The sequence below is a fragment of the Lepidochelys kempii genome, chromosome 3 (assembly GCF_965140265.1).
Source record: "Lepidochelys kempii isolate rLepKem1 chromosome 3, rLepKem1.hap2, whole genome shotgun sequence".
In the NCBI taxonomy this organism is placed as follows: Eukaryota; Metazoa; Chordata; order Testudines; family Cheloniidae; genus Lepidochelys; species Lepidochelys kempii.
The window spans coordinates 55,766,206-55,792,488 of NC_133258.1; the positions used below are offsets into that span (position 1 = coordinate 55,766,206).

Consider the following 26,283-nt stretch of genomic DNA (forward strand, 5'->3'; position numbering starts at 1 on the left):
AAATGCAGTACAGTACTGTGTTAAACATAAAACTATTAAAAAAAAAAAAAAGGGAAAGTTTTTAATAAAAAAAAATTTGACAAGGTAAGAAAACTGTTTCTGTGCTTGTTTCATTTAAATTAAGATGGTTAAAAGCAGAATTTTTCTTCTGCGTGGTAAGGTTTCAAAGCTGTATTAAGTCAATGTTCATTTGTAAACTTTGGAAAGAGCAACCATAATGTTTTGGTCAGAGTTACGAATATTTTAGAGTTATGAACAACCTCCATTTCCAAGACGTTCGTAACTCTGAGGTTCTACTGTACTTTTACTAAAACCTTGCATTAGTTCTGGTCTTTGCATTAAGATACACTTCACTTTCATTATAAGGTCTGCTGTATGTCTGATGTTTACATAACTGCACTGACTCCTGTTGTGTGCAATGTGGTTGTAGCTCGGGATATTAGAGAGACACACTGGATGAGGTAATATCTTTTATTGGACCAGCTTCTTTTTGTGGTAGAGGCAAGCTTTAGAGCCACACCGGTCTGAAGAAGACTGTGTGGCTCGAACACTTGTTGCTGGCTATGTCTATACTACTGCGGTAAGTCGACCTATGCTACACAACTCCAGCTACGTGAGTAACGTAGCTGGAGTCAACGTACCTTAGGTCGAGAAACTGCGGGGGATCGATGGGAGAAAACCTCCCGTCAACTTACCTTACTCTTTTCATTGGGGGTGGAGTACAGGGGTTGACTGGAGAGCAATCTGCGGTCGATGGGGGGTAGGGGGTGTCTTTACTAGACCCGCTAAATCGACCGCTGGTGGATTGATCTCAGACCCTCGATCCCTGCTGTAGTGTAGACCTGCCCTCTCTCTCCAGCAGAAGTTGGTCTAGTACAAGATATATTACCTCACTCACCTTGTCTCTTGATTCCTGTTGCTTATATATAGCTAGTTTTCCACAAAGCAATCTGCTGTTTCTTAGGCAGCAGATGAGTGTTGAGTTAAAGAAACACCTCTTTCTGGATGCTAATCACTAGAATGTTTTAAGACCCAATATGGACTAGCCTTATCTGATTATTTTCATAATACTGCTACTTGTTGAATTTTGTTAATTAAAAGGCAAATTTTTGCTGCTGTTGAATCCAGTGGAAATTTAGCTGTTGATTTCAGTGGTATCAGGTTTTGGCCATGTGCAAAGAAACACTTTTAAGGTTCTGTTTTCTTCTTTTTACTTCAGCTTTTTTGGTGCTACAACATATGTAACAAACAGAAATCATAGATATAAACAAACATTGTTGGAGAAGAAACTCAAACCTACACAATCTGTTAATGATTTGTAACTTTTTAAACTGTACAGTAGGAAGAATGTTGAAATTCAAGACACTGTTCTTGCTTGCACTGACATGATTTAAACTGAAGTGGAACATAGTGATTCAGTCTGTTTTTAAAACTGATAACCATCATAAAAAGTAAATTAAGCAAAGGAATGTCAAAATAGTGTTCTGTGTGGTTAGGATTAAATGGGGTCCTAGCAATATTCTTTTTATGGCTGAAAATGGATGTGAAGACTTATTATAAAAGAAATATAAAATCATTTTTTAAAAGGGCTAGATAGTGGTTTTGCCAGAAGCCCTGAGTATGGGATGACATGAAGGTGCACTGGACCTAGGAGCAGTGCAGGGAAAGTATTGTGCCTTAGAGAAGCAAGACTCCTTCCCTCACGTTGCTTTGGGGGTAGTAATTTGCTACTGGCCAACACCTATATTTAAATTACTAACCCCCCATCCCACATACTGGCTCAGCTGCACTAGCCAAGTATGTTTTGGAGTGGAGATCTGGAGCTGAATCAAGGAGTGGCGCTAGGAACTGCTGGCATACAGCATCTCTTTACCCCTAATGCACTCAGACTCAAAGTGCAGAGAGGCAGTGTAGAAGCTTATGCACAGCCCATGCCACATACTGGTTCTGAAGAAAAAAAAAAGTGTCTTTTTGCCTCTGACTCCAGAAAAAAATTGTTTTCTCTGTTTGTTTCTAGTAACTAAGGTGCAGACAACAATTTTGGCTTATGCAGCTACATAAAAATGAGTGAAGTACAGGCTATGATAGAATTCTCCGTGGAGCTCCACAAATTCTACAATGTGGATTTGTTTCAAAGAGGGTATGTACTGAATTCTTCCAAAATGAAGAGGAAATTGTACTGTAGTGAATGGCTGTACTGAAAAATCTTAATGTTTAAGTTCTGTCATACTTACTCTTTTAAGATATGTGGATATACTGGCATTGTAAACCAAGTTCAACAGATATGCCTGTCTTTGCCAGAGTGACGATTCATGTTTTATTACTAGTTTTGTATGGTGACTTGAAAATTAAGTGTTTACTGCTTATTAGAAAGATAGCTGTGAAGGGCAGCTACTTTCTTGGAGTTTACTCCAAGGTTCAAAAATCTTAGGCATAGAACTTCAGCTAATATCAAATACTTATAGTCTGATTGGAGAGGGGTGAAAGGGCTACAATTCTGAATGTGGATAATGTGAATAATAATCTGAATGTGGATTATGCTCTTGTCCAGGCCCTTGCCCCCTCCCACCTTGACCAGTGTAATCTCACTGGTTTAACTAATGCAGCCTTGTTTTTTCAAGTCCATTTAAAATCATAGAATATCAGGGTTGGAGGGGACCTCAGGAGGTCATCTAGTCCAATCCCCTGCTCAAAGCAGGACCAATCCCCAATTAAATCATCCCAGCCAGGGCTTTGTCAAGCCTGACCTTAAAAACTTCTAAGGAAGGAGATTCCACCACCTCCCTAGGTAATGCATTCCAGAGTTTCACCACCCTCCTAGTGAAAAAGTTTTTCCTAATATCCAACCTACATCTCCCCCACTGCAACTTGAGACCATTACTCCTTGTTCTGTCATCTGCTACCACTGAGAAGAGTCTAGAGCCATCCTCTTTGGAACCCCTTTCAGGTAGTTGAAAGCAGCTATCAAATCCCCCCTCATCCTTCTCTTCCGTAGACTAAACAATCCCAGTTCCCTCAGCCTCTCCTCATAAGTCATGTGTTCCAGTCCTCTAATCATTTTTGTTGCCCTCCGCTGCACTCTTTCCAATTTTTCCACATCCTTCTTGTAGTGTGGGGCCCAAAACTGGACACAATACTGCAGATGAGGCCTCACCAATGTGGAATAGAGGGGAACGATCACGTCCCTCGATCTGCTGGCTATGCCCCTACTTATACATCCCAAAATGCCATTGGCCTTCTTGGCAACAAGGGCACACTGCTGACTCATATCCAGCTTCTCATCCACTGTAACCCCTCAATCCTTTTCTGCAGAACTGCTGCCTAGCCATTCGGTCCCTAGTCTGTAGCGGTGCATGGGATTCTTCCGTCCTAAGTGCAGAACTCTGCACTTGTCCTTGTTGAACCTCATCAGATTTCTTTTGGCCCAATCCTCCAATTTGTCTAGGTCCCTCTGTATCCTATCCCTACCCTCCAGCATGTCTACCTCTCCTCCCAGTTTAGTGTCATCTGCAAACTTGCTGAGGGTGCAATCCATACCATCCTCCAGATCATTTATGAAGAGATTGAACAAAACCAGCCCCAGGACCGACCCTTGGGGCACTCTACTTGATACCGGCTGCCAACTAGACATGGAGCCATTGATCACTACCCCTTGAGCCCGACAATCTAGCCAGCTTTCTATCCAGCTTATAGTCCATTCATCCAGCCCATACTACTTTAACTTGCTGGCAAGAATACTGTGGGAGACCGTGTCAAAAGCTTTGCTAAAGTCAAGGAACAACAAAATGTTGCTGCCAAAATCATCTTCCTCACTTATTGTGACAATGGCACATCCTACGTGAGCTCCTCCACTGTGTCTCCTGTTTATCTAGTCTTTCATCTCATTGCATCGTGCCTCAACACAGACGTCTCTCTTGCCTGCTTGTCCATTTCTTCCACTAGCACCTGCATGGGTTCTTCTGCTCCATCCCTTATGCATCAGACCCTGAGAAAAATCACAGATTTGTTTAAAAAAAATTGCAGTAGTGTCATGGGTAAATGTTCCAATTTCACAGGATATGCACAGCCCCCAGGCCCTCTCCCTCTCCAGCAGGGAGGTGGAAGCGGGTATCCTGCTTCTGCTTGCCTGCTTAGGCTGCAGCTGTTCATTGGAGGTTAGTGGGCCAGGCCCATCCCAGGAAGAGTGGGAGAATGGGGAGGTTTCTTACCCCATGGTGCTGCCTGGTCCAACCCAGCCTGGCCTGGGGTAGGGATTAAGGCCCAGTTTACTCTGAGATCAGCTCCAGCCCAGACCATTGCTGCTGCTTCCTATCCAGCCAGTAGGGAGAAGGGGGCAGTGCTGACCACGCGGTGACTAGGAATCCCAGTCCAGCGAGCCCCACGGCAGGCCCCTCAGGCCTGGGGGAGACATCAGTGTTGGCTGGCAAGGAGCTGCTGAGACTGGGATCCATCACCCCCCGATAGTTGTGTATCTAAGCTTCATGAGTGCTTTTAAAAAGTTGCATGTGTGCATGTATATAAAATATAGCTTTTTTTATTAATATAATAAAACTTGTAGGAACCATTACAAAATATCCAGTTCTTTGATTAGTGTTCCTGTGGGTGCTCCACTTCAGGTGTGTATGCGCCCTGTGCCTTTGACCAGAGATTTTTGGTAGTGGTGGCCATTTGGTCCATGCATGTGACCCACAAATCCTGGTGCCCTACACCGAGGCTATTTGGTGCTGCGCAGGTAAACTGCTCTCAGTGTCTTCTCAATCGCCTTTTGTCTGAGATGGGGTCTGCAGCATGTGTCTGTTCTCCTTTTAGGATTTAGATAGTTTATAATTACTTACCTTTTAGTGTTTCCTTCGTTTTTCCTTTCCCCCCTAAAAATAAAAGGATTTTATTTTTAGATATAGTTAGATAGTAGTTTAGAACTTCCCCTTCTTGGGGTTGTCTCTTTTGTTGTTTTTTCTCAGGAATGCCACGTTCCTCAGGATTCAAGAGGTGCCTCTCCTTCTGAGAGGTTCATTTCAATCAGTGACAGGCTTTCCCAATGCCTGCACAGTTAGTGTGTTACCCATATTCCTAGTAAGTGCAAGATCTGTACATCTTTCAGGGGTAGATTTTAAACTTCACTTCCCACTATTTTTTTTTCAAACTACTAATGATGGAACAAGCCTTATGTCCAGCTTTGGATCCAGAGGCAGAAGACCTCTCAGTACTCCTGATGCCCCACAAGATCTCAGTCATCAGAAACAGCTAGAGACGTAGGCAGTACTGTGTCACTGAATACTTCTATGCTACTGAAGTTCTCATCTACATCTTCCTCTAAACAGAAGGAGAGAGGTATAAATCTCCAAGAAGATCTTGGTCACCAACACACAACAGGGCTACAGAGACCTCGGGTCCCAAGGGGAGTTCAGCGTAGGCTCTGAGTGATGCAGGTACTGCAAAAGCAAAGAAGAAAACTCAGTCTAAGACTGACTTTGGATATCTGGATCCTGACTGACAGAGACATAGGTGTCCCGGAATAGCACTTGGTACTGATATCAAGGAAGACAACTGTAGCGAAGACCACTAGACCCTATATAATACTGCGAGAGTCAGAGCCGATTCACTCACAGGCCAAGCGCTCAGTGCTGGCTACATCAGTACTGAAGCCATCCTCCAGGTCAGTCTTTGTTACTGTCGGTACCACAAGAGTTTAGGTACCCTAAACACTTGATAGTCTCTTCAGAGTGTTGGGGGTTTGTCAGCAGCAAGACCCTCTCAATCACTGATCTCTGTATCACACAGGGAACCAGGCTTGCCCTAATCTACTTTGCAAATTGAACAGCTCCCCTCCTTGACCCCCGGAGAATGCGTAAGAGGAATCTTCAGATTTTCAGGTCTTGGTGTAGGGTTCCCCAGAACACATCACTCTCCCTCCTACACTGATGTTTTACAAGAGAATAGACCTCAAATGACACCCTCCTGGCAGGAACACAGATGGATGTCTCCATCTTTGCCTTTTGGCCTCCCTCAGTGGCCTTGCTGGGATCCCTGGGTGTTGTAACTCCAGCAATTCGTGACGAGGTCTTCACACTGTTGGAGGGAACAGAGAAGAAGGGATCATCTTCAACCTTCTTTGTCACCACCCATGCCAGAGGATGAGACCCATGAGGAAAAAGACGCAAGGGCAGACAAGGAGGTGACACCTCTTACAAATATTTCCTCTTCTTCACCTGATATGTCATGCCTCCACCACCTTCTGTGGCAGATGACTTCAGACAGTTTCAGGAAATGATAAAGCAAATTGCTGATACTTCAGATTCCCTTAGAGGATGTTCAGGAATCCCATCATGCACCTTGTCATGGATGAGAATTGCTATTTCAGTGAATTAAGCTCTTATGGAGCCCACTAAGGCAGTTTGGAAAACTCCATCTATAATACTGTCTACCTGCAAGAGAGTGGATGAAAAGTATTATGTTCCTGCCAGGGAACAGGAGTTTCTATTCTCTCACCCAGCTCTGAACTCCCTAGTGGTAGAGGCTGTTAATGAAAGGGGCAGGCAACATAGCTCTAAACAGAAAGGACTATAAGCAGCTCTATTCCTCCCCCGCCCCCCCCTCCACACTTCAGTTCAGAAGAGTAAACCATCAGGTGCTCATGGCCAAATAGGACTACGTAAATTACAACAGATTTAGTTTCTATAGTGAACATCCATCAGAGAAACACTGTGATCACTTTAAAGTCACTGTTCAGGAGGGACAACCTGTAGCAAAAACATTGCTCCAGGCTTCCTTAGATGTGGCACATACTGCAGCACAGTCTAGATCCTCTTCAGTGATCATGAGAAGAACGTCTTGGCTGCAGATGTTGGGACTTCTGAGAGAGGTTCAAAGTACCATTTGAATATCTCCGCTTTGACGGTTGCAAGCCCTTTGCGGACTCAGTGGATGTCTTTTTACACAAAGGACTCAAGAGTCACACCGAGATCCCTTTGAATCTGTATTCCTGTAAATAGGAGGAGATTTTATAGATATCAGATAGTACAAAGAGCATTCCCAGACCTGTATTCAACCTACCATACACTCTCTGAACCCCTGGCCGAGAGACCAAGGAACTCAAAAAAGAAACCCCCTTGGCTACAACTACATCTTCCCAGCCATCCATGTCCTTCAGCAACAATTATGACGGCTTGGTTGAGTGTGGTTTTTGGAGGGGGGTGGGGGGGTGAGAAAACCTGGATTTGTGCTGGAAATGGCCCACCTTGATTATCATACACATTTTAAAGAGAGTGGTCACTTTGGATGGGCTATTACCAGCAGGAGAGTGAGTTTGTGTGTGTGTGGGGGGGGGGGGCAGAGGGTGAGAAAACCTGGATTTGTGCTGGAAATGGCCCAACTTGATGATCACTTTAGATAAGCTATTACCAGCAGGAGAGTGGGGTGAGAGGAGGTATTGTTTCATGGTCTCTGTGCATCTAATGTCTTCTGAAGTTTCCACAGTATGCATCCGATGAAGTGAGCTGTAGCTCACGAAAGCTCATGCTCAAATAAATTGGTTAGTCTCTAAGGTGCCACAAGTACTCCTTTTCTTTTTGCGAATACAGACTAACACGGCTGTTACTCTGAAATCTGACCATCCAGTTCATGGGACTTTACAGCTGCAACATTCTACCGCCACTTCCTCATTTTGGATGCTGCCTCCTCCCCTTTAAGGATGCGTGAGAGTATATAATATGAGACAAATGTGTTTTGGAAGCCATAACCTCTGCTTACACTGTACATTTCAAGGCTCTCTCTCCTACCCATCCCTGTCCTTCTTCAGGGACTCCTCTCCTCATAGTCAGTTACTAGAGCAAAAAGTGACCTCACTGTTAAGTTTAGGAGCAACACAGAAGAATGGGATTCTACTCAAAATACTTCCTGATATCCATAAAGAAGGGGGAATGGAGACCAGTTTTAGAACTCAGGCTGCTAAACAGATACATAAATGTAAAACAGCAAAAATTCAGGATGACTATCCTGGCAGCAATAATTCCATCATTACAGTTAGGAGATTGGGTCAAATCTCAGTCTACAAGATGCATATTTTCATTTTGCTATTCATCCATCACACAGGAGGTTTCTTTGTTTCCAAATCAACAACGAACACTGCTAATACAGGGTGTTGTCTTTTGGATGATCTTTTGTACCACGGATGTGCTCAAAGATTTTGGCAGTAATTGCTGCCCACCTCTTTGGGCATAATAGTTTTCCAGTGTCTAGATGATTGGCTGATAAAGAGCAGATCTTGTCAGGAGGTTTGGAGTCAATAAACACCATGTGTTCTTTATTTTACAGCCTGGTCCTTCAAGTCAACCTCAAAAGTCCATTTTGACTCCACTAGAGTGTGTAGATTTTGTAGAAGCATCACTGGATGTTTTGATAGGCACAGCTACCATCCAGCACATTTCTCACACTAGTGAACCACATCAAGGATTCAGGGCAAGTTACAGTAAGAGATTACCTTCAGCTGCTGGGACATATTTACATGTGTCTTTGTAGTGTTCAAAAATGCTTAACTACACTTTCTACCTCTACTCAGATTGAAGTCAATAAAGATAATGACAAACATGTTGTGCATGTATTATCAACCATCAAGGAGGAGCACATTCCCCACCTATCTGTGCTAAAGTGAAAACTCTGGAATTAGTGCATAATCAAGCACATACTCATCTCAGCTTCTTACCTTCCAGATATTCAACACACCATGGCAGACTACTTCAACACACATTTCTCTCTAAATTACAAATGGGAACTAAACTCCAGAGGTCTTCACATAATATTCTCGGTCGGGGGGTGGGTTCTTAGAGGTTGATCTGTTTGCCATGGCAGCAAATGCTAAATGCATCACTTATTGCTCCAGAGGGAATCTTGATCCCCTATCTGTAGGGGATGCATTTCTCATCACACGTAGGGAAGTCCTTTCGTCCACGTATCCACTAACATAGTTACTATTGATGGTTCTCAATAAGATTGGGCCAGAGTCATACTAATTGCATCAATGTGGCCAAGACAAGTCTGGTATCCCTTTCTCATCAGGCTCACATCTTCTTTATGGAAGCTTCCAATCAGTCCTTACCTAATGACTTAAGTTGCAGGTCAAACACTTCACCCCAATTTACAGATTCTGTGCCTCCAAGCATGGTTCCTCGATGGTTTTCAGGGATAGAGAGATCTTGTTCCTCATTTGTACAATGTTTTATTAAATAATAGAAAACCATCTACAAGAAATATGTATCTCCAAAAATGGAAACGATACCATCTTGGGTGTAACAGTCATCAGATTTCACCAACTTACTCTCCCTTCCTAGAGTACTGGATTACCTGTTAGTAATTGAAGACAAAGTCTTTCTGTGAATTCTATTAGGGTTCATTTAGCGGCAACAACAGCCTTTCACATACCCATAAGTTTGTTTTTTCCCCCCTCTTTTATCTTCCAGCTACGGCAAGATTCGTGCAAGGTTTGACAATTATCTACGGATCAGAAGCCCCATTCTTAGCTAGGATCAGGACCTAGTCCTTAATGGCCTTATGAAGCATCCATTTGAACTACTAGCTTAAATGTTAATTATTAGATTTATCTATGAAGACAGCCTTTCTGGTAGCGATCACTTCCACCCAAAGGGTAGGAGAATTGGGGGCTTTAATGGCGGACCTCCCATTTATGGTGTTCTTCAGAAAGCAAGATTCTTCCCTAAAGTCTCCTCGGAATTCCACATTGAGGAATTGAGGACAACACATCCAACCTACCCTTAGTGAACTCTTAACTGGGAGAAGATGGCATGTATTGCTAGTCAAAGTTGGTTATTCATTGAATATCTTGCTCTGCAGGAGGTTGTATTTAGTCTTAGTGCATGATATTCCTTACTAATATAGAGTGGTTAGAGATTTCCCTGGCTGTGGAAGTGTCCCAACTGCTGATTTCTCAGAGGTAGAGACAAACCTTCCCTGTCACTTCTTGGCAGGTCTGGTCTGTCTCCAAAGCTGTATAGAAAAGCGACATAATGCTATGATCTGTGGACCTCATTCATCCTAGAAAGGAGATTTTCACATAAGGCACAAATACATTTCCCTCGTGTGCCTGGTGTGGATCAAAAATCCACTTTCCTAGTTAGTCTGTAGAATTGATGAGGTTTGTATTGTAATAGTTAGGTTTGGATGCAAATCATATTTCAGCATGTGGGGCTTTAACAATAATTTTTTGTATTGTAATAGCATTCAAAATATGTTGGGTGCGGTACAAACACAAAAACACTGTCCTTGCCTTGAAAAGCTTACAGTCTAATCTAAATAGACAAGACGGACAAATAGGCCAACAACAGACAAGCCAAATGTTTGAGGAGATGATAGGAATATGTCTAGTTGTCTTTCCTGTTTTTCTTGTCCGACTATCCCGCTGTCATATGACAATGGTAAAGTGTCATGGACAGATTGGTTTTCTTCTAGAACTGAACAAAGAAAATTAGAATAATCCTTCAAGATATCTCTTCACTGCACTGGGATAGCTTCCCCGGCCTACCCCTACCCCTATTCTTCCTACAGATGTTTTAATTAGTAATCAAATCCCAAAAGTATACACACCTGTTCAATAAGTGTAGGCTTCTTCCTTCACTTAGGCTATTGTATGAATATCATTGCCATTAGGGTCATATGGCAGTTTAACTTTTTAAGCAGGTGAAGGTGGCCAACTTTTTCTTCTGTGCTTAGTACCGTGATCAGCTTCAATCACACGTGCACTAACTCAGGGTACAGTTATGTCCATTGATTACGTCCAGTAGCTACATCATGTCCTATGTTTCTTCATTTGGCAAGATGGACCCTCCTGGTTTCATCTTGGGTAAGCTTTTTGTTATATTCCAATAGCTAAAGAAGAGAGCCTGAGACTACCAATATTTGGTGTATCACATCTCATCCTGGTGTTTTTAAGCAAGGATGGCAAATGGAGGTATACTTAAAGTTTGTAGCATTCTGTTGGTCCACAAATAAGTAGCTGAGCTTATCCCCATAACTGACATGTAGTTGCCCTAACAGCTGAGAAGAGTTAGTGTGAGGCCATGATTTGGCTGAAGTGATTTAAACATTATAAGCCCTCACATTGACGAATATGCACAATGAATGAAGAGGAGCTCTTGTTCTGCTTGTCTGTAAATCATTTTGTTTTTCATAATACTTTTTATTGCTGAATTTTACTCAAGGCATTATTATTTCTTTTTGAAACACACTTTCATAAATATGATACAAAAATGTCAAGCTGCCCCAGATCACACATTTTAAATTGTTACAGCCAATGAAAAATCTAGAGCTTCCCAAAATGTTATCTATTTTGCAAGTTTTAACAATGTAATCAGCATTAAGCATATGTCCTTTTTGATCCTTTTAAAGATATTAGATCCAACACAGGATACAAATGGATTCCCTCAAGATAGCAAAGCAAAAGTTTACCTTCGAATTCTCTGAACTCTAAAGAGATGGAGGACAGTGGGATGGGCGACAAATACTTTTGCCTCAATATTAAAGGGGTACTGTCAGATTGATTTTTAAATCAAAATGTAGGTCTTGTACAATCTTACAAAAACATAAAAGTAGTAGAATGGTGAGGGGGTTGGTTTGTTTTTTAATTCAAGTGAAAACTTATTATTTGAAGACCACCATTTTTTCAGGATTTCTTACCCTGTGCAAACACCATCTAGAAGTCCCAAAAGTGAAAGGTTTGGAGGCCTGCACACATTAACAGATGGAACACTTCAAATAGAGCTGGGCAAAATTTTTCAGACAAATAGTTTATGCACTGAAAATGCCAGTTTTAGTCAATATAAAATTGTTCCTGAATTTGACCCAATTAGTTTTTGCTGGGAAAAACTTTTTCCAGGCCAGCATACCATCTGTGGGTATGTTGGCATTGCAATAAAAGACACAGTGGCATGGCTGTGCATGGTCTGGGTCAGCTGACTCAGGTTTGTGGGACTTAGGGTGTGGGGCTAAAAACTGCAGTGTAGATGTTTGGGCTTGGGCTGGAGCCGGGGCTGTGAGAATTCACAAGGGGGGAGGCTCCATTCAGAGCCTGAATGTCTACACTGCAATTTTTAGCCCAAGCCCTACGAGCCAGAGTCAGCTGACATGGGAATCTTAGACTCCATGCTTTGAGTGTTTCATTGTAGTGTAGACATGTCCTGTGAGTCCTCCTCTCTCAGTGCATCTGTGCCTCCCACTTTATAACATTTAGCCCAGTGGTTGGGGCTCTTGCCTGTAATGAGAGAGATCCAGGTTTGATCCTCACTCTGAATCAAGTAAGATCTTCCCCCATCCCATTTGAGCACCCTAACCACTAGGTTATCCGCTGTTCTGGGGCTGGTTACACAATCTCTCCAATCGAGCTGTTCCATTTTGCATTAATACTTAAAGATTCATTAGCCCAAAGAAAGAGAGCACTTGAGAACGACTATAGCCTCATGATTAAGGCAGTCACCAGAGCAGTATGAAATGTGGATTCATATCTTCTCTATGTCTAGCTCTAATTTCAACCTTGCTGTGTTAGTGGTACCAGCCAACTGGTAACCTCACCTGTTGGTTCCTTTTTACCACTAATAATTGAGGAGCTTTCTTGGGCTACTCCTTTCAGTAGCTATAACCAGTCAACTTTTTGGCTGGATTTCTTTCTCAGGGTATTCCTCAGTGTTTTAAACCGATTTATTTTACTATTCATTTATTTCTTCTGTCAGATTTAATAAATTGGAAATAATTTAGATTTGGTAGGAAGGGCTTTTGTGGTCTCTCTTAGCATTATGATCTCTCTTTTTCTCTCTCCTTACCCCACGAGAACATACTAGTTTCCTACTTACAGTACCACTAAGATATGGGATGGGATGCTTTCTTCAAGTACAGGAAGGATGCCCTTGTATTCCTTTCCATCAGAATCTCTAGTAGAAAGATTCCTGGCAAAGCAAAGGAGAGTCAGCATTTATTTTTCCTAATAGCTCCAGACTAGCCAAGATAAATATGATTCTCAACTTCGTTTCCAAATACCAAAGCCAAAAAAGTCCTCGAACAAAATAGCATCATCCTGTGATGGTGGCTAAAGGAGAGAAAATTACTTGTTTCTTTGAAGATATTATAGTGGAACACCAGATCTGCTATAGTTAAGGTTAAGCATCACTCTGTTTAAAAGTCGACTATTCTAAGTGCTCTAAAAATCTGCATTCTGACTCAGATTGCCTTGAAATTTGCTGTGCCACATGGGAGTAGTGATGGTGCTAGTTTTCCAAATTTCTGTCATTTGAGCAAAGCGTTCCCAAAACACCCAGCGTTTTACAAAATCATCTTGTTTTTCTGAAGGTTTTCTTTGTGCACATCTGGGATTCCAACAATGGCTGTGATCCTCCATAAACTGATCTCAGTTCCTTGGGATTTAAGTCAGTTAGTGCACAGCTTTTTTTGCTGAAGCAATGTTGAAAAAGTTACTCAGTTAGGGACTTCAGGTTGACACGTACCAAACTGTCACACCTGGGATCACGAATAGAATGGTGAAATATACCTGACATCAGTCAGAGTAGCTCAGGGTGACACGCTGTAGTCATTGAATTCCAGCTATACTCAAATGTGTCATCTGGAATCTGAGAGTAATCGTTGGCCATGTTGCTACTTTGTGTCTGTAGCAAGGGAGTTTTATGCTTTTGGGAAGTGTGCCTTGCAAAGTACAGTTCTTTTAAAAGGGCCTCTAACTATTTCTGAAAGATAAATAACACCTTACACCTCCATTCTACACAGATATGTAAGAATGGTTGTTGGGCATGTTGCTGTGAAAGTGGGATAGAGGTTTTTGACTGTTTGGAAACTCCCCTAGAGTAACATAGTTAAAAGAGCCTCTAATTTTGTTTTGAACTATTGCTCTGTATACTATAATGCAGCATATGGTGCCTTAATGGATATTTCCCAAACAAAAGTTTCCAGATCAAATATGGGTTGATTCACAGGTTGCAAAGAGAATGAAATGGGTGTGCACTGTATTGAGATAGGGAAGAGTCTGTGGAAGCCTATCTGACATCACGGACTTGGAATAACTCAGGGGGATAGTCACTGAACCCGAGTGTAAGGGAGCAGACTCACCCCTGCGGCACCTCCTGCTGGTCTTGGTCAGGAATCAGCTCACCAGGCTCTGGAGCACCCTCTGCAGGTCGGTGATCTGCCTTACTGCTGGCCCCACATCCCTCCCAGACCCAGTGCCCCTTGTCTCTTGGATGGGTGCCCCCTGGCAGTACAGCCATTGTTTCTCAGGGTCATCATCCCCCCCCCCCCCCCCCCCGGGAACCCACACCCACTATCTCCACCTTGCCTCAGTGTAAGGCCAGTCACCAACTAGCCCCTTGTATCAGGGCAGACTGCAGTGTAAAAGCCACTCATCACTGGCAAGGAGGGGTTTGGACCTGCTGCCTCAGCCTACCTATGGGCTGCCCCCTTTCCAGCCCCGATACCTGCCTGGCCTTCTACTAGGCCACAGCCTGGGATTTTCCAGGTCAGAGCTCCCCCAGCTCCCTTAACCTTTCACCAGCCCTGCTCCAATCTAGGTGTACTCTGCTCCCTGCAGCCAGGTCCCTCCCTCTCCAAAGGCTGGTGAGAGAGTGAGTGTATCAGCTCCTGGCTCACTGCCTACTTATAAGGCCAGCTGAGCCCTAATTGGGGCATGGCTCCAGCTGAGCCTACTTCCCTACTCAGCCTGGGCTGCTTTCCCTAGCTACAGCCCTTTCCTGGGCTGTTCTAAGCCCCTTAGGGCAGCAGTGGGTGTCTACCCTGCTACACCCGGTCATACTCATTGACTAAATTTGAGTCCTGCCCTTGGTTGGTATTTGAGAATGGCTGCTAGGCATAAATGTTATATTTTTAGGTTGGGCACAAGTAGTGCCCCTTTTTCAGCTATTGTTGTTATATTTTGTCTGATGTCTTAACATGACTCATGTAAAGTTTACTGAAGATAGTGTTACCCACCTGGAAATCAGTTCATGCCCTGAGTTCCTTGTGCAGTTTCTCCCTTTTCCTCCCAGAATACTTAGGGTATGTATATACTAGAGCAGAAAGGTGTAAATTCCTGCGTGAAGAGACATACTCGCGCTAGCTCTGATTGAGCTAATGGGCTAAAAAACACATGTAGCCACAGCAGCACAAACTTCAGGAGAGGCTAGCTGCCCTGTGCCTTGGGTCTTGGATGGGATTGTACTTGGAGTGGCTAGTAATTGGGTGGCTCTGGGAGACATGCTGTAGTAATTGAACGGTTTTTGTTAAGGTAAATCTTGGGTTTAGGTCAGGTGTAGCAGACTGGAGCATCCTATATGGTCTATCCTCAAACACTGAGTCTACTGAGTGTAAATGTTAAAGAGAAGGTTAAGGGATGACTTGATTACAGACTACAAGTACCTACATGAGGAACAAATACTTAATAATGGATTCTTCGGTCTAACAGAGAGAGGTACAACACAATCCAAAAGCTGAAAGATGAAGCTACACAAATACATATGGGAAATAAGATTTAAATTTTTAACTGTGAGAGTAATTAACCATTGAAACAATTTACCAAGGGTTGTGGTGGATTCTCCATCACTGGCAATTTTTAGACCAAGATGTTTTTTTCTGATGTTATTTTCAAAAATATGGAATTATTTTGGGGACATTCTGTGACTGTGCTATACAGGAGTTCAGACTACATGATCACAATGGTTATTTCTGGCTTTGGAATCTGTGAACCCCTTCACTCTGCCCAGAGGATTCTTTCTGAAACATTGATTTCATTTACTCCTCAGTAAGCCCCAAAGGCCTTTGTCATGTATGCCACCAGACTGTTAACAATTCATATAACAAGATATCTGTGCACTGCTATTGACAGTTGCAATTATTCAACAAAAAAACCTTCAAAAACAGACTCCAACGAGAAACAGCAGAACTGGAATTAATCTGCAAACTGGACACCATTAAATTAGGCTTGAATAAAGACTGGGAGTGGATGGGTCATTACACTAACTAAAAACTATTTCCCCATGCTAATTTTCCCCCTACTGTTACTCACACCTTCTTGTCAACTGTTTGAAATGGGCCATCCTGATTATCACAACAAAAGTTTTTTATCTCCTGCTGATAATAGCCCACATTAATTGATTGATCTCGTTAAGGGTTGGTATGGCAACCCCCATTTTTTCTTGTTCTGTGTGTGTGTGTGTATATATATATATAATATAAAATCTTCCTCAGGGCCAGCTCTAGGATTTTTGCTGCCCCCAAGCAAAAAAAATTTTGGCTGCCCCTGCTTTTTTTTCATGCCTCCCCGCTCCTGGCTCCGCCCCTTCCCAATCCCTTCCCCAAATCCCCAGCCCCGCCTCCTCCCCAGGATTTGCTACATTCCCCCCCCAATCGCTTCCTGCGGCTCCCTTCCACCCCTGCAACGCCCTGCCCTAGCTCACCTCCGCTCCGCCTGCTTCCCTGAACAAGCCACCGCTCCACTTCTTCTCCTCCCTCTCAGGTGAGGGAGAGGCAGCGCGTTCAGGAACCGCTCTCTGCCCCAGCTTGCCTCCGCTCCACCACTGCCGCCTCCCCTGAGCGCACCGCCGCTCGTCTTCTCCCTCCTTCCCTCCCCGTGCAAAACAGTTTTGGGCGCTGCAAGCCTGGGAGGGAGGTGGGAGAAGCCGAGCGGCGGCAGTTTCCCTCAGAGGAGCAGGCGGAGCGGAGGTGAGCTGGGGCAGCAGGGGCACATTTCTAGGGGGGGGCATGGCCAACGCTGGAATGCCGCCCCTAGAAATGCATTGCCCCAACACCTGCTTGTTTTGCTGGTGCCTAGAGCCAGCCCTGATCTTACTGTATTTTCCACTGCATGCATCTGATGAAAGCTTATGCTCAAATAAATGTGTTAGTCTCTAAGGTGCCACAAGTCCTCCTTGTTCTTAATATTCACAGTACTCTATTTGCAAATCAGTAAGGCAGTGTACTGGTGCACAGTTTTGGTAAATAGAGTGTCTGTGTGTGTTTGTGTGCGCGTGCGGATGTGGATGTGCGCCTCACTGTAGTTAAGTCATTACTTTAAAAATCAGGGGATGAGATTTTAATTTACCGTTTACATATTTTGCCCTGAGCTGAACCCCTACAGGATTTTGATATTAGGATTAGAAGGTAAATGTTTTTTGTATTAAAAACTGCTTAAAGTATAAATCTGCACTGAGTATCATGAGGCCACCTGTCTTCAAAACAAATAATCCTCTCCTCTGTTGAACTACATAGTGCAGGTAATGGTATGTGGCGTTTTCCTGAATTGGAAGTGAGTAATGAGAGGAAAGGTAAAGATGATGAAATATATTTTTCATTTAATCATTTTAAACGTTAAACGAATACAGCAGGGCTTTGGAGCTGTGCTCCGGCTCCACTCCAGCTCCAGGCAAAAACCTGCAGCTCCACTGCTCTGGAGCTGATCTGCGCTCCAGCTCCGGGCTCCACTCCAAAGCCCTGGAATACATCCCTCAATCTCTGGATACATTTATGATAAAATAATTTAGAACTTGGATTGTAGACATTATTGTCATTAAATCGTATCATTAAGGTGAATTAACTTTTTTTTGCATGAAATAATTTTTAAAGATGTCAGAAGTCTCTCTTCCCTTTTAAAACATACCTTTTCCAAATTCTGTTTTCTTTTCAGTACTCTTTTTGCTTTTAGCTTGCCTCTGGCCGAAGGGGCAAATTAAGATTTCAAGTCAGCAAACCATCCCTATGCAGCAAAGTTCTTAACGTTAAGTATGTGCTTAAGTGCTTTGTAGAGCTTGGACCCAAGGTCCTGAACCTGCATTGAAAACTGTGCAGATGCAATGATCTGTGCACATGATTCTGTGTGTGTTTGGGAACCAGTTTTGTAGGTAAAGATTCAAATGGGATGAACTCTGAGTAAAGTGGCTGATATCTTTCCAAACTGTAAAAACTAAATATTTATTGTATAGAGTACACAAGTTTTTCATATGTAAAAACAACTTCTAAAACCTAAATTTCTTAAACAGCAGTACACTACACTCTGCTGAAAATCTGAGGTGGACCACCAGAGTTTTGAAGATTACCAGTTGTATTTAACCACAGTTCAGCTGCTTTAGATTTAAATAAATTAATAAATAGTAGACTTATACAAATGCTAAAAAGGGCATATACTCTAGGTGCCTTTGACATAATTAATTATATCACAAAAAATACCTTCACTGCAGCAGTACGATTCACTATAACACACCAAAGGTGAAACAGGGAAGTTAAAAGTTTATATCAGTGTTACCTCCAGAAATTTTCTACCTTTGTAATTCCCCCCCCCAGTTTTAAATGCTTGGGGTAAGGAGACGAGCTTTGTGACATGCCCCTCAGAGTATAGTTATTTTGGACTAAGGAGTGGAGCAAATTCCAAAGTAATATTCAGAATAACATGTCAAGATCTAGGTAGTTATTAGAAAAATGCTATATTTGGATCCAGAAATTATTACATATATTTGACTATATTGCATGTTTAAGATAATGGCCATTGATGAGGGTTGACAGTATGCCACCTCATCTTGTTTTAACTGAAATCATTATTAGCTATGAGGTGATGCAAAGTCATAGCTGATCCAGTGATGAGAAATAAATTCCTGTATTAGAATGCGTCCTGTATTAGAATGGATTTCTGTTGTGAAGAGTTCTCCTTTAGTTAAATAATCTCCTCAGTTCCTTACAGTAATAGAACGAGATGTTGGATATCTAATTTAAGTATTTTGTATGTATTTAATGAAAAATTATCATTCTTAACTCATGCTTGATAGGTGATGAGTCATTTCTTTGAGTATTTTGTTTTTATAGCTATTTTTTATACAGCTTCATTGTAGGTTTTTGAAAAATTGCAGAGCTTGTAAATTTAATATGGGTGCTGTTTTATCACATTTTTAAATGGTTATTTTCTAGATTGTGTAAATTGTTCAGGGTAGGGATGGTCTTCCTTTTATCTCTTGTACAAGTATTGAGCACGTTATCAGCATTTAGTTATTAACAGTGCCTTCCAACATCTCACTATTTTTGTCACACAGTTTTGGCCAAACTGAAGTTTCTTTTAACTTAGTTTTGTGTAAGGGTTCAAATTTAGAATTGATTTTAGTTACCTAGTTCTCTCTTATGTTACTTATGTTATGGTAGTGTTGAGAGGCTCTAGCTGTAACTGGAACCCTGTTGTGTTCAGTTTTGGTCACAGTATTTCAAAAGAGATGTAATAGAAATAGAGCAGGATGGGGGACTAAAGTGAGTCATAGGAGATTGAGATGATTGTGACTGCTTCATTTAGAGAAGAGATGAATAAGAGGAGTATGGCTGATGTATACAATAATGAATGGAATACAAATGATAAATCATTCACTGCTAATTATCTTTTATCATAATATGAGAATATGGGGACAGTCTGTGAAATTGAAAGAAAGCTAACTTAAAAATGATACAGGTAAATTCTTTACACAATGAATGGTTAACCTGTGGAACTCATTCCCACAAAATATTAGTGAGACTGAGCTTAGCGGGATTCAAAAAATGGATTAGACATTGATATGGGTTATCAGAAATTCTCCATTACATTAGATGAGAATTAGATGAGATATTTTTTTAAATTGGAAAGGACCAACCTTTTTGCCTCTGATATTTTATGAAGAAGCTTCTTCTGTGGGCATGTTATTCCTTAATTGTCCCCTGCAGAGCTTCTTGCAGCTTCCTGAGAAGCACCAGTTCCTAGAGATGGGATACTAGACTACACAGAGCACTGGGCTGAATGCAGTGTGGCAGTTCCCAAGTTATGAGCTATATAAAAATAGAGGTAGACACAGTTCTTGTCCTAAAGACATTATAACCTGATAATGAGCTGGTCTAAATGTAAAACCTACCCTTCAGTCTAGCCTTTCTATGATGATGAAAATGGGAAGTAAACAAAACAGGGATCATGTAGTTTACTTTTAGACTTTTATGTCATGGTGATGAGATCAGCAGGAGTTCAGTAGATTAAAACCAATATTGAAAATATATTTTCTTGAGATATTTTGACCAAAAACCAAATCAGTATCAATAAGGAACTAGAACGGGGAGGAGGCACTAATAAAATAGGGAAGAGAGACCCAGAAGATGAAATAAAGGTGGAAATGAATTGTATAATTTAGCTTCAGAGTGTATTTGAGTTTTCTACCTATCCTTATAGTTAATGATAGGTAATCATGTGGATAGCAAAAGAAAGTTAAAATTGTAACCTCACATTTTGAGGTTTGGAATTCTCTCTCTCTCTCTCTCCCCACCACTTTTAAAAGTGTGAAACTTAAAGAAGGTCGTGAAAGGAAAATATGTATTTTTGTATTAGAATTTTTGAATCTCTGTATATTGGTAAATATACGAGTGACTGTTTATTTCATAGTTTGCAAATTATTTTTTGGTCTCTTTCTTTAGTTTTTACCAGATTCGTGCTTCTATGAAAATTCCTCCAAGAGTGCCGCACAAATTAGAAGCCAGCTTGTTACCTGTGACAGGTAAGTACAAGAATTTTTATAGTGAATGTAGTCTAGTTTGACTACATTAATTAAGAGGACACCTCCAGGATTTTTATGTGCAGAATCCGACTTCCTTTAAATTATTTTAAGCTAAATGCCAGCAATGCTTCACATTCCTCAATTTGTAATTTAAAAAAAAATCTGTAACAGTAACTGAGAATAAAAAGTCTTTTTTTGTGCTGACCTGTGTTATCTGCCTTGTTCATCTTCACAGAACTATTCATTGAAGCTGACCATACACTCTATTATTGGAAATGATATGGGAGAAACAAATAAAACAGCTTGACTTTCAGATTTCATGTTGAGTTTGCAGGGTTGCCAGGTAGAAAGACATCTTTTTGCTTGTAAAGTGAGCAAATTTAATGTGGACTCACTGAGAGATCCCAATCACCATGACTTTATTAAAAGTAACTAAGTAACTTTAAGTGGAACCACACTTGAAAGGGAAAATGTTCTGACATACTTATGAGATTAGAATTTTAGTCCATTTGTTTAAATAATTGTCATTGCCTTTATGTAATGCTATATACCGTATATACTCATTCATAAGCTGAATATTTTTGGTAAAAAAGTGATGCATCAAAGAGTGGGAGTCGGCTTACAAATGGGTCTACACTAAAATTTGATGATTTTAAACTCTATGAAATCATTGAATTGAATATCTAATACATTGTCATTTTGTTTACTTGGAGCGTCTGCAGGCATGGCGTGCCACTTCCCCAAGCTCCCGTTGGCTGGGAACGGCGAACTGTGGCCACAGAGAGCTGAGGGGCTCCATGCCTGCAGACGCTCCATGTAAACAAAACGTCCCGACCCGCCAGCGGCTTACCCTGATGGGCCAGGAGCCAAAGTTTGCCAACCCCTGAAATATAGGGTCGGCTTATGAAAGGGCCATACAGTTTTTACTATTTTTACCTATCCATCTTGGCTTATAAACGAATGGGCTAATGAACGAGTATATATGGTATATTAAATTGTTTTGATGAAAAGGAATTTATTGCCCCTGATGTAAACCTTGAAAGTCAAGAGTACAACATAGATCTGAAGTGGGGAAGGGGAGCCAAGGTAGCCCTTCTGACATCACTTTTAACAATACCATCTAAATAGCTATTTCCTAAAGTCTCCCTCTCCACACCCGGTCCCAGTCTCTTTTTCCAGTCAGTCTGTCTCCCCTCCTCCATCTCCTTGCCAATCTGTATTGCCCAGTCTCCTTGCGAAACAAGTCCCAGCCTTCCTCCCCTGCAACCCTGCTCCCAGTCCCAGCCTCTTTGCCCAGCCAGTTCCAGTCTTCTCCCCACCCAACTCCCAGTGCCAGTTTCCCACTCCTTCCCCAACAGCTTTTAGTCTCAGTCCCTCCACCCACCCAACCCAAGGCTCCCTGACCCAATCTAATGCCTTTCTCCTCCTCACCCCATCCCCCCAGTCCAGCTCTTGTCAGTTGAATCAGGCAGCAATCATCCTCTATGCTTGCTTGAGTGTAAGCAAGGGGATCACTGAGAGCTTAGGGGAGACAGGCTTCCTGCTTTTAGTTCCAGTTCTCTGATCGAGCCCAGCCTGCCGCCTACAGCTCCATTTTCAGGGAAGGTCCAGCTCAGCCCTAGGCTGCTGGACTCTTCAAGGAAGTTTGTTCTGAAGCTCTAGCTACTCTCCACTGAGCACGTACAAACTGCAGTTTTTCCATACACTTATAACTTGGCCTAATCTGGGTGGATTTTCACAGGAATGGCAAAAGACACATCACTGGCATATACACATACACTCTCACATAAAAAAGCTTCCCCTCCCTAACTGAACCTGGTCAAATTTCAGATCTCTGCTCCAAAGCATGGGGGTACTGAATCTTCTCAAAGAAAAGGTTGCCTGAATTTAATATGGGCAAAACAATGTAATTTCTTTAACCTTATTTTTGTTAATAGGTGAACCATTATTACTGAAATTTCCCAAAACAGTTCAGCCTGAGGCTGACAATCAGCATGTAAAATTTCAGCCCAAATGGTTAAAGTTGGGCAAAATTATAAGCAATTGTAAATAGGTTTTGCAATAGGAAGTAGGAGGCAACCTTAATAGGTGTTGCTACCTCTCCTGCTTATAATTATAAATGGGCACTATTCATAGATTATAAACTCAGAGGGAATTATTGTGATCATCTAGTCTGACCTCCTGCATAAAACAAGCCTGAGGATTTCCTTGAATTAATTCCTGCTTTAAGTTCAGTAGCTTTGGTTTAACTGTAACATATCTTTTAGAAAAAATATCAAATCTAGATAAAAATTTCTGGTGATGGAGAATCCACCAGAACCCTTGGTAAATTGTTCCAATGATTAATTACGCCCACTGTTAAAAATTTCCACCTTATTTGTATCTGAATTTGTTTTACTTTAACTTACAGCCATTGGATCTCATTATAACTTCCTCTGCTACAATGAAAAGCCCTCTTATATTAAATTTCTTTTCTCAAAATATGTTCTGAAGGGGTGATTTGATCACAAAGTATAAAAGTCTCTTTGATGAGCTAAATAGATTGAGCTCCTTGCGTCTGTCACTGTAAGGCAGGTTCTCTGATTTTTTAATCATTCTCGTGGCTCTTCTCTGAACTGTCCCCAATTTACCAACATCCTTCATGAATTTTGGACACAATATTCCAGTAGCAATAGCACCAGTGCTGAAGACACAGGTAATATAATCTCCCTACTTCTACTTGAGCTTCACTTGTACATTCAAGGATTTCCTTAGCCTTTTTGGCCATAGCATCGTTCTGGGAGCTCATGTTCAGTTGATTATCCTCATAACCCCCAGAGTTGCTGCTTCCCATGGTAGAGTCCCCGATACTGTAACTATGCTCATGTTCTTTATTCCTAAATGTCTGACCTTATATTTGGCTGTATTGAAATGCATATTGTTTGCTTGTGCCCATCTTACCTAGAGATCCAGATCACTCTGTGTCAGTGACTTGTTCTCTTCATTATTTGCCACTCCTCCAATCTTTGTGTCATATGCAAACTTTATCAGATTTTATATTTTCTTCCAGATTATTGATAAAAATGTTAAACACAACCCTTAGAACCCCACTAGAAATGCAGCTGTTTGTTGATGATTCCCCATCTACAATTAGATTTAGAGACCTATCGGTTAGCTATCCATTTAATGTGTGCCATGTTGAATTTGTATTATTTTAGTTTTTAATCAAAATGTTGTGCATAACCAAGTCAGATGCCTAACAGAAGTCTGTTACATCGTTACCTTTATTAACCAAATTTGTAATGTCATCAAAAATGGTATCAATTTAATTTGATAAGATTTATTTTTGCATAAACTCATTCTGATTAGCATTAATTATATTACCCTCTTTTAATTCTTTATTAATTTAATCCCATATTAGCCATTCCATTATTCTGCTGAGGATCAGTGTCAGTCTGATGGGCCTGTAATTACTTGTATCCTCTTGTTTACACTTTTTTAATATTAGCATGACATTAACTTTCTTCCATTCTTTTGGAACTTCCCTCGTTTTCCAAGAATCATTAAAAAAATGTTAATGGTCCATGAAGCCCCTCAGCCAGCTCTTTTAAAACTCTTGGGTGCAAGTTATCTGGATCTGTTGATTTTAAAGTGTCTTTCTTCAGTAGCTGCTGTTTAACATCCTCATGAGTTACTGTTGTAATGGAAAGTATTTTATTATCATTATCATCTGGCTTTTCCCCAAAATACAGAAGAGAGATATTTTGAAAACTTCTCTCTTTTCTGTATTATTATTTATAGTTCAATCTTTTCCATCTGATAATGGATAATTATTGGGATTCCTTTTGTTCCTGATATACTTAAAATACTCCTGGTTGTTGTCCTCTGCTGACTATAGATTTCTCTTTGTGTCCTTTTCCTTCCTTTATTAATTTTCTATATTATCGTCTAATTTATATTGCTAGTATCTTCCCCTCCTGTTCCATTTTTATATCTGTCTGTCTATGTGTCTGTCTGTCTCTGCTTTTACTTCCCCAGGCTGTTCTTTTTTTTTAACAAGTATAGGCTTTTTTCTTGATTGTGGCTTTTTGGGGGGGCATCTAGTAAAAAAGTTCTTAAAGCTCCTAATATAAGTTTGCTTAATACTTTCCATTTTAAGACCCCGTTTTCAGTTGCTCATAACTTGGTCACTTGTTAAGTGTTTGAGCAAAAATTTTCCATGTAGGGTATCTGCCTCAGACTGATTTTTTTATTTTTGTTTTTTTTTTAAGTTTCAACTCCAGCAGTCAAGCCTGTTTCTAAGCTGCAGGCTCTAAGGCCAGAAGGGGCCATCATGATCATCTAGTCTGACCTCCTGCACACTGAAGGCCACAGAACTTTCCCCCACCCTTTCTGTAATGGACCCAGAACCTCTGGCTGTGTCACTGAAGTTCTTATATCATGATTTAAAGACTTCAAGTTACAGAGGATCCACCATTTACTCTAGTTTAAACCTGCAAGTGACCCATGCTTCAGAGGAAGGCAACCCCCCCCACCCCCCGGGTCTCTTTCAATCTGACCTGGGGGGAAATTCCTACCCAACACAAAATATGGCTATCATTTGGAACCTGGGCATGTGAGCAAGACCCATTAGCCAGACACCTGGAAAAGAATTCTCTGTAATAACTCAGAGCCTTCCCCATCTAGTGCCCCATCTCTGACCATTGGGGGTTTTTTGCTATTAGCAGTCATAGATGGGCAGCATGCCATTGTAGGCATCTCATCATACCATCCCCTCCATAAATGTATCACATTCAGTCTTGAAGCCAGTTAGGTTTTTTGCCCCCACATCGCCCCTTGGAAGACTATTCCAGAACTTCTCTTCTCTGATGGTTAGGAACCTTCATCTGATTTCAAGCCTAAACTTGTTGATGGCCAGTTTATATCCGTTTGTTCTTGTGTCAACATTAGCGCTTAACTTAAATAACTCCTCTCCCTCCCTGGTATTTATCCTTCTGATGTATTTATAGAGAGTAATCATATCTCCCATCAGCCTTCTTTTGGTTAGGCTAAACAAGCCAAGTTCTTTAAGTCTCCTCTCCTAAGGTAGGTTTTCCATTCCTCTGATCATCATTATAGTAGCCCTTCTCTGCATCTGTCCCAGTTTGAATTAATCTTTTTTAAACATGGAAGACCAGAATTGCACACACTATTCCAGATGGGGTTTCACAAGTGCCTTGTATAATGACAATAACACTTCCCTATCTCTACTGGAAATACCTTGCCTGATGCATCCTAGGATCACATTAGCCTTTTTCATGGCCCCATCACAATGGCAGCTCATAGTCATCCTGTGATTAACCAATATATTCAGGTCTTTCTCCTCTTCTGTAGCTTCCAACTGATATGTTCCCAGTTTATAGCAAAAATATTTGTTCTTAGTGCCTAACTGCATGACTTTGCACTATTAAATTTCATCCCATATCTATTACTCCAGTTTTCAAGGTCCTCCAGATCATCTTGTATGAAGTTCCAGTTCTCTGTATTGGCAATAACTCCTAACTTTGTGTCATCTGCAAATTTTATTAGCATACTCCCTCTTTTTGTGCCAAGGTCATGAATGAAAATGCTAAATAAGATTGGTCCTGAGACTGATCTCTGAGGAAACCCACTAGTAACTTCCCTCAAGCCTGATGGTTCACCTTTGTAGTTTTCACTTTAACCAGTTCCTTATACCCCTTTCAATTCTCACACTGTATTAATCTGCATCTTCTCCAATTTA

General features: G+C 41.4%; 1 protein-coding gene across 9 annotated transcripts in view; it reads left to right on the top strand.

Annotated features, from left to right (window-relative positions):
• Positions 1–26,283, top strand: part of FAM135A (family with sequence similarity 135 member A) — a 141,628-nt gene that overhangs the window by 20,927 nt on the left and 94,418 nt on the right. For 5 of the 9 annotated variants that reach the window (XR_012157958.1, XM_073336374.1, XM_073336375.1 and 2 more), the window contains exon 2: positions 20,464–20,543. Coding sequence is in view for 8 of the 9 variants with exons in the window: in XM_073336375.1 (XP_073192476.1) it covers positions 20,464–20,543 (80 nt within the window). In the remaining variant the exon portion in view is untranslated. Of the gene's footprint in view, positions 1–2,017; positions 2,141–17,709; positions 17,779–20,463; positions 20,544–26,283 lie in introns of those variants that run through there. The other 4 variants (XM_073336369.1, XM_073336368.1, XM_073336371.1 and 1 more) reach the window with 2 other exon arrangements.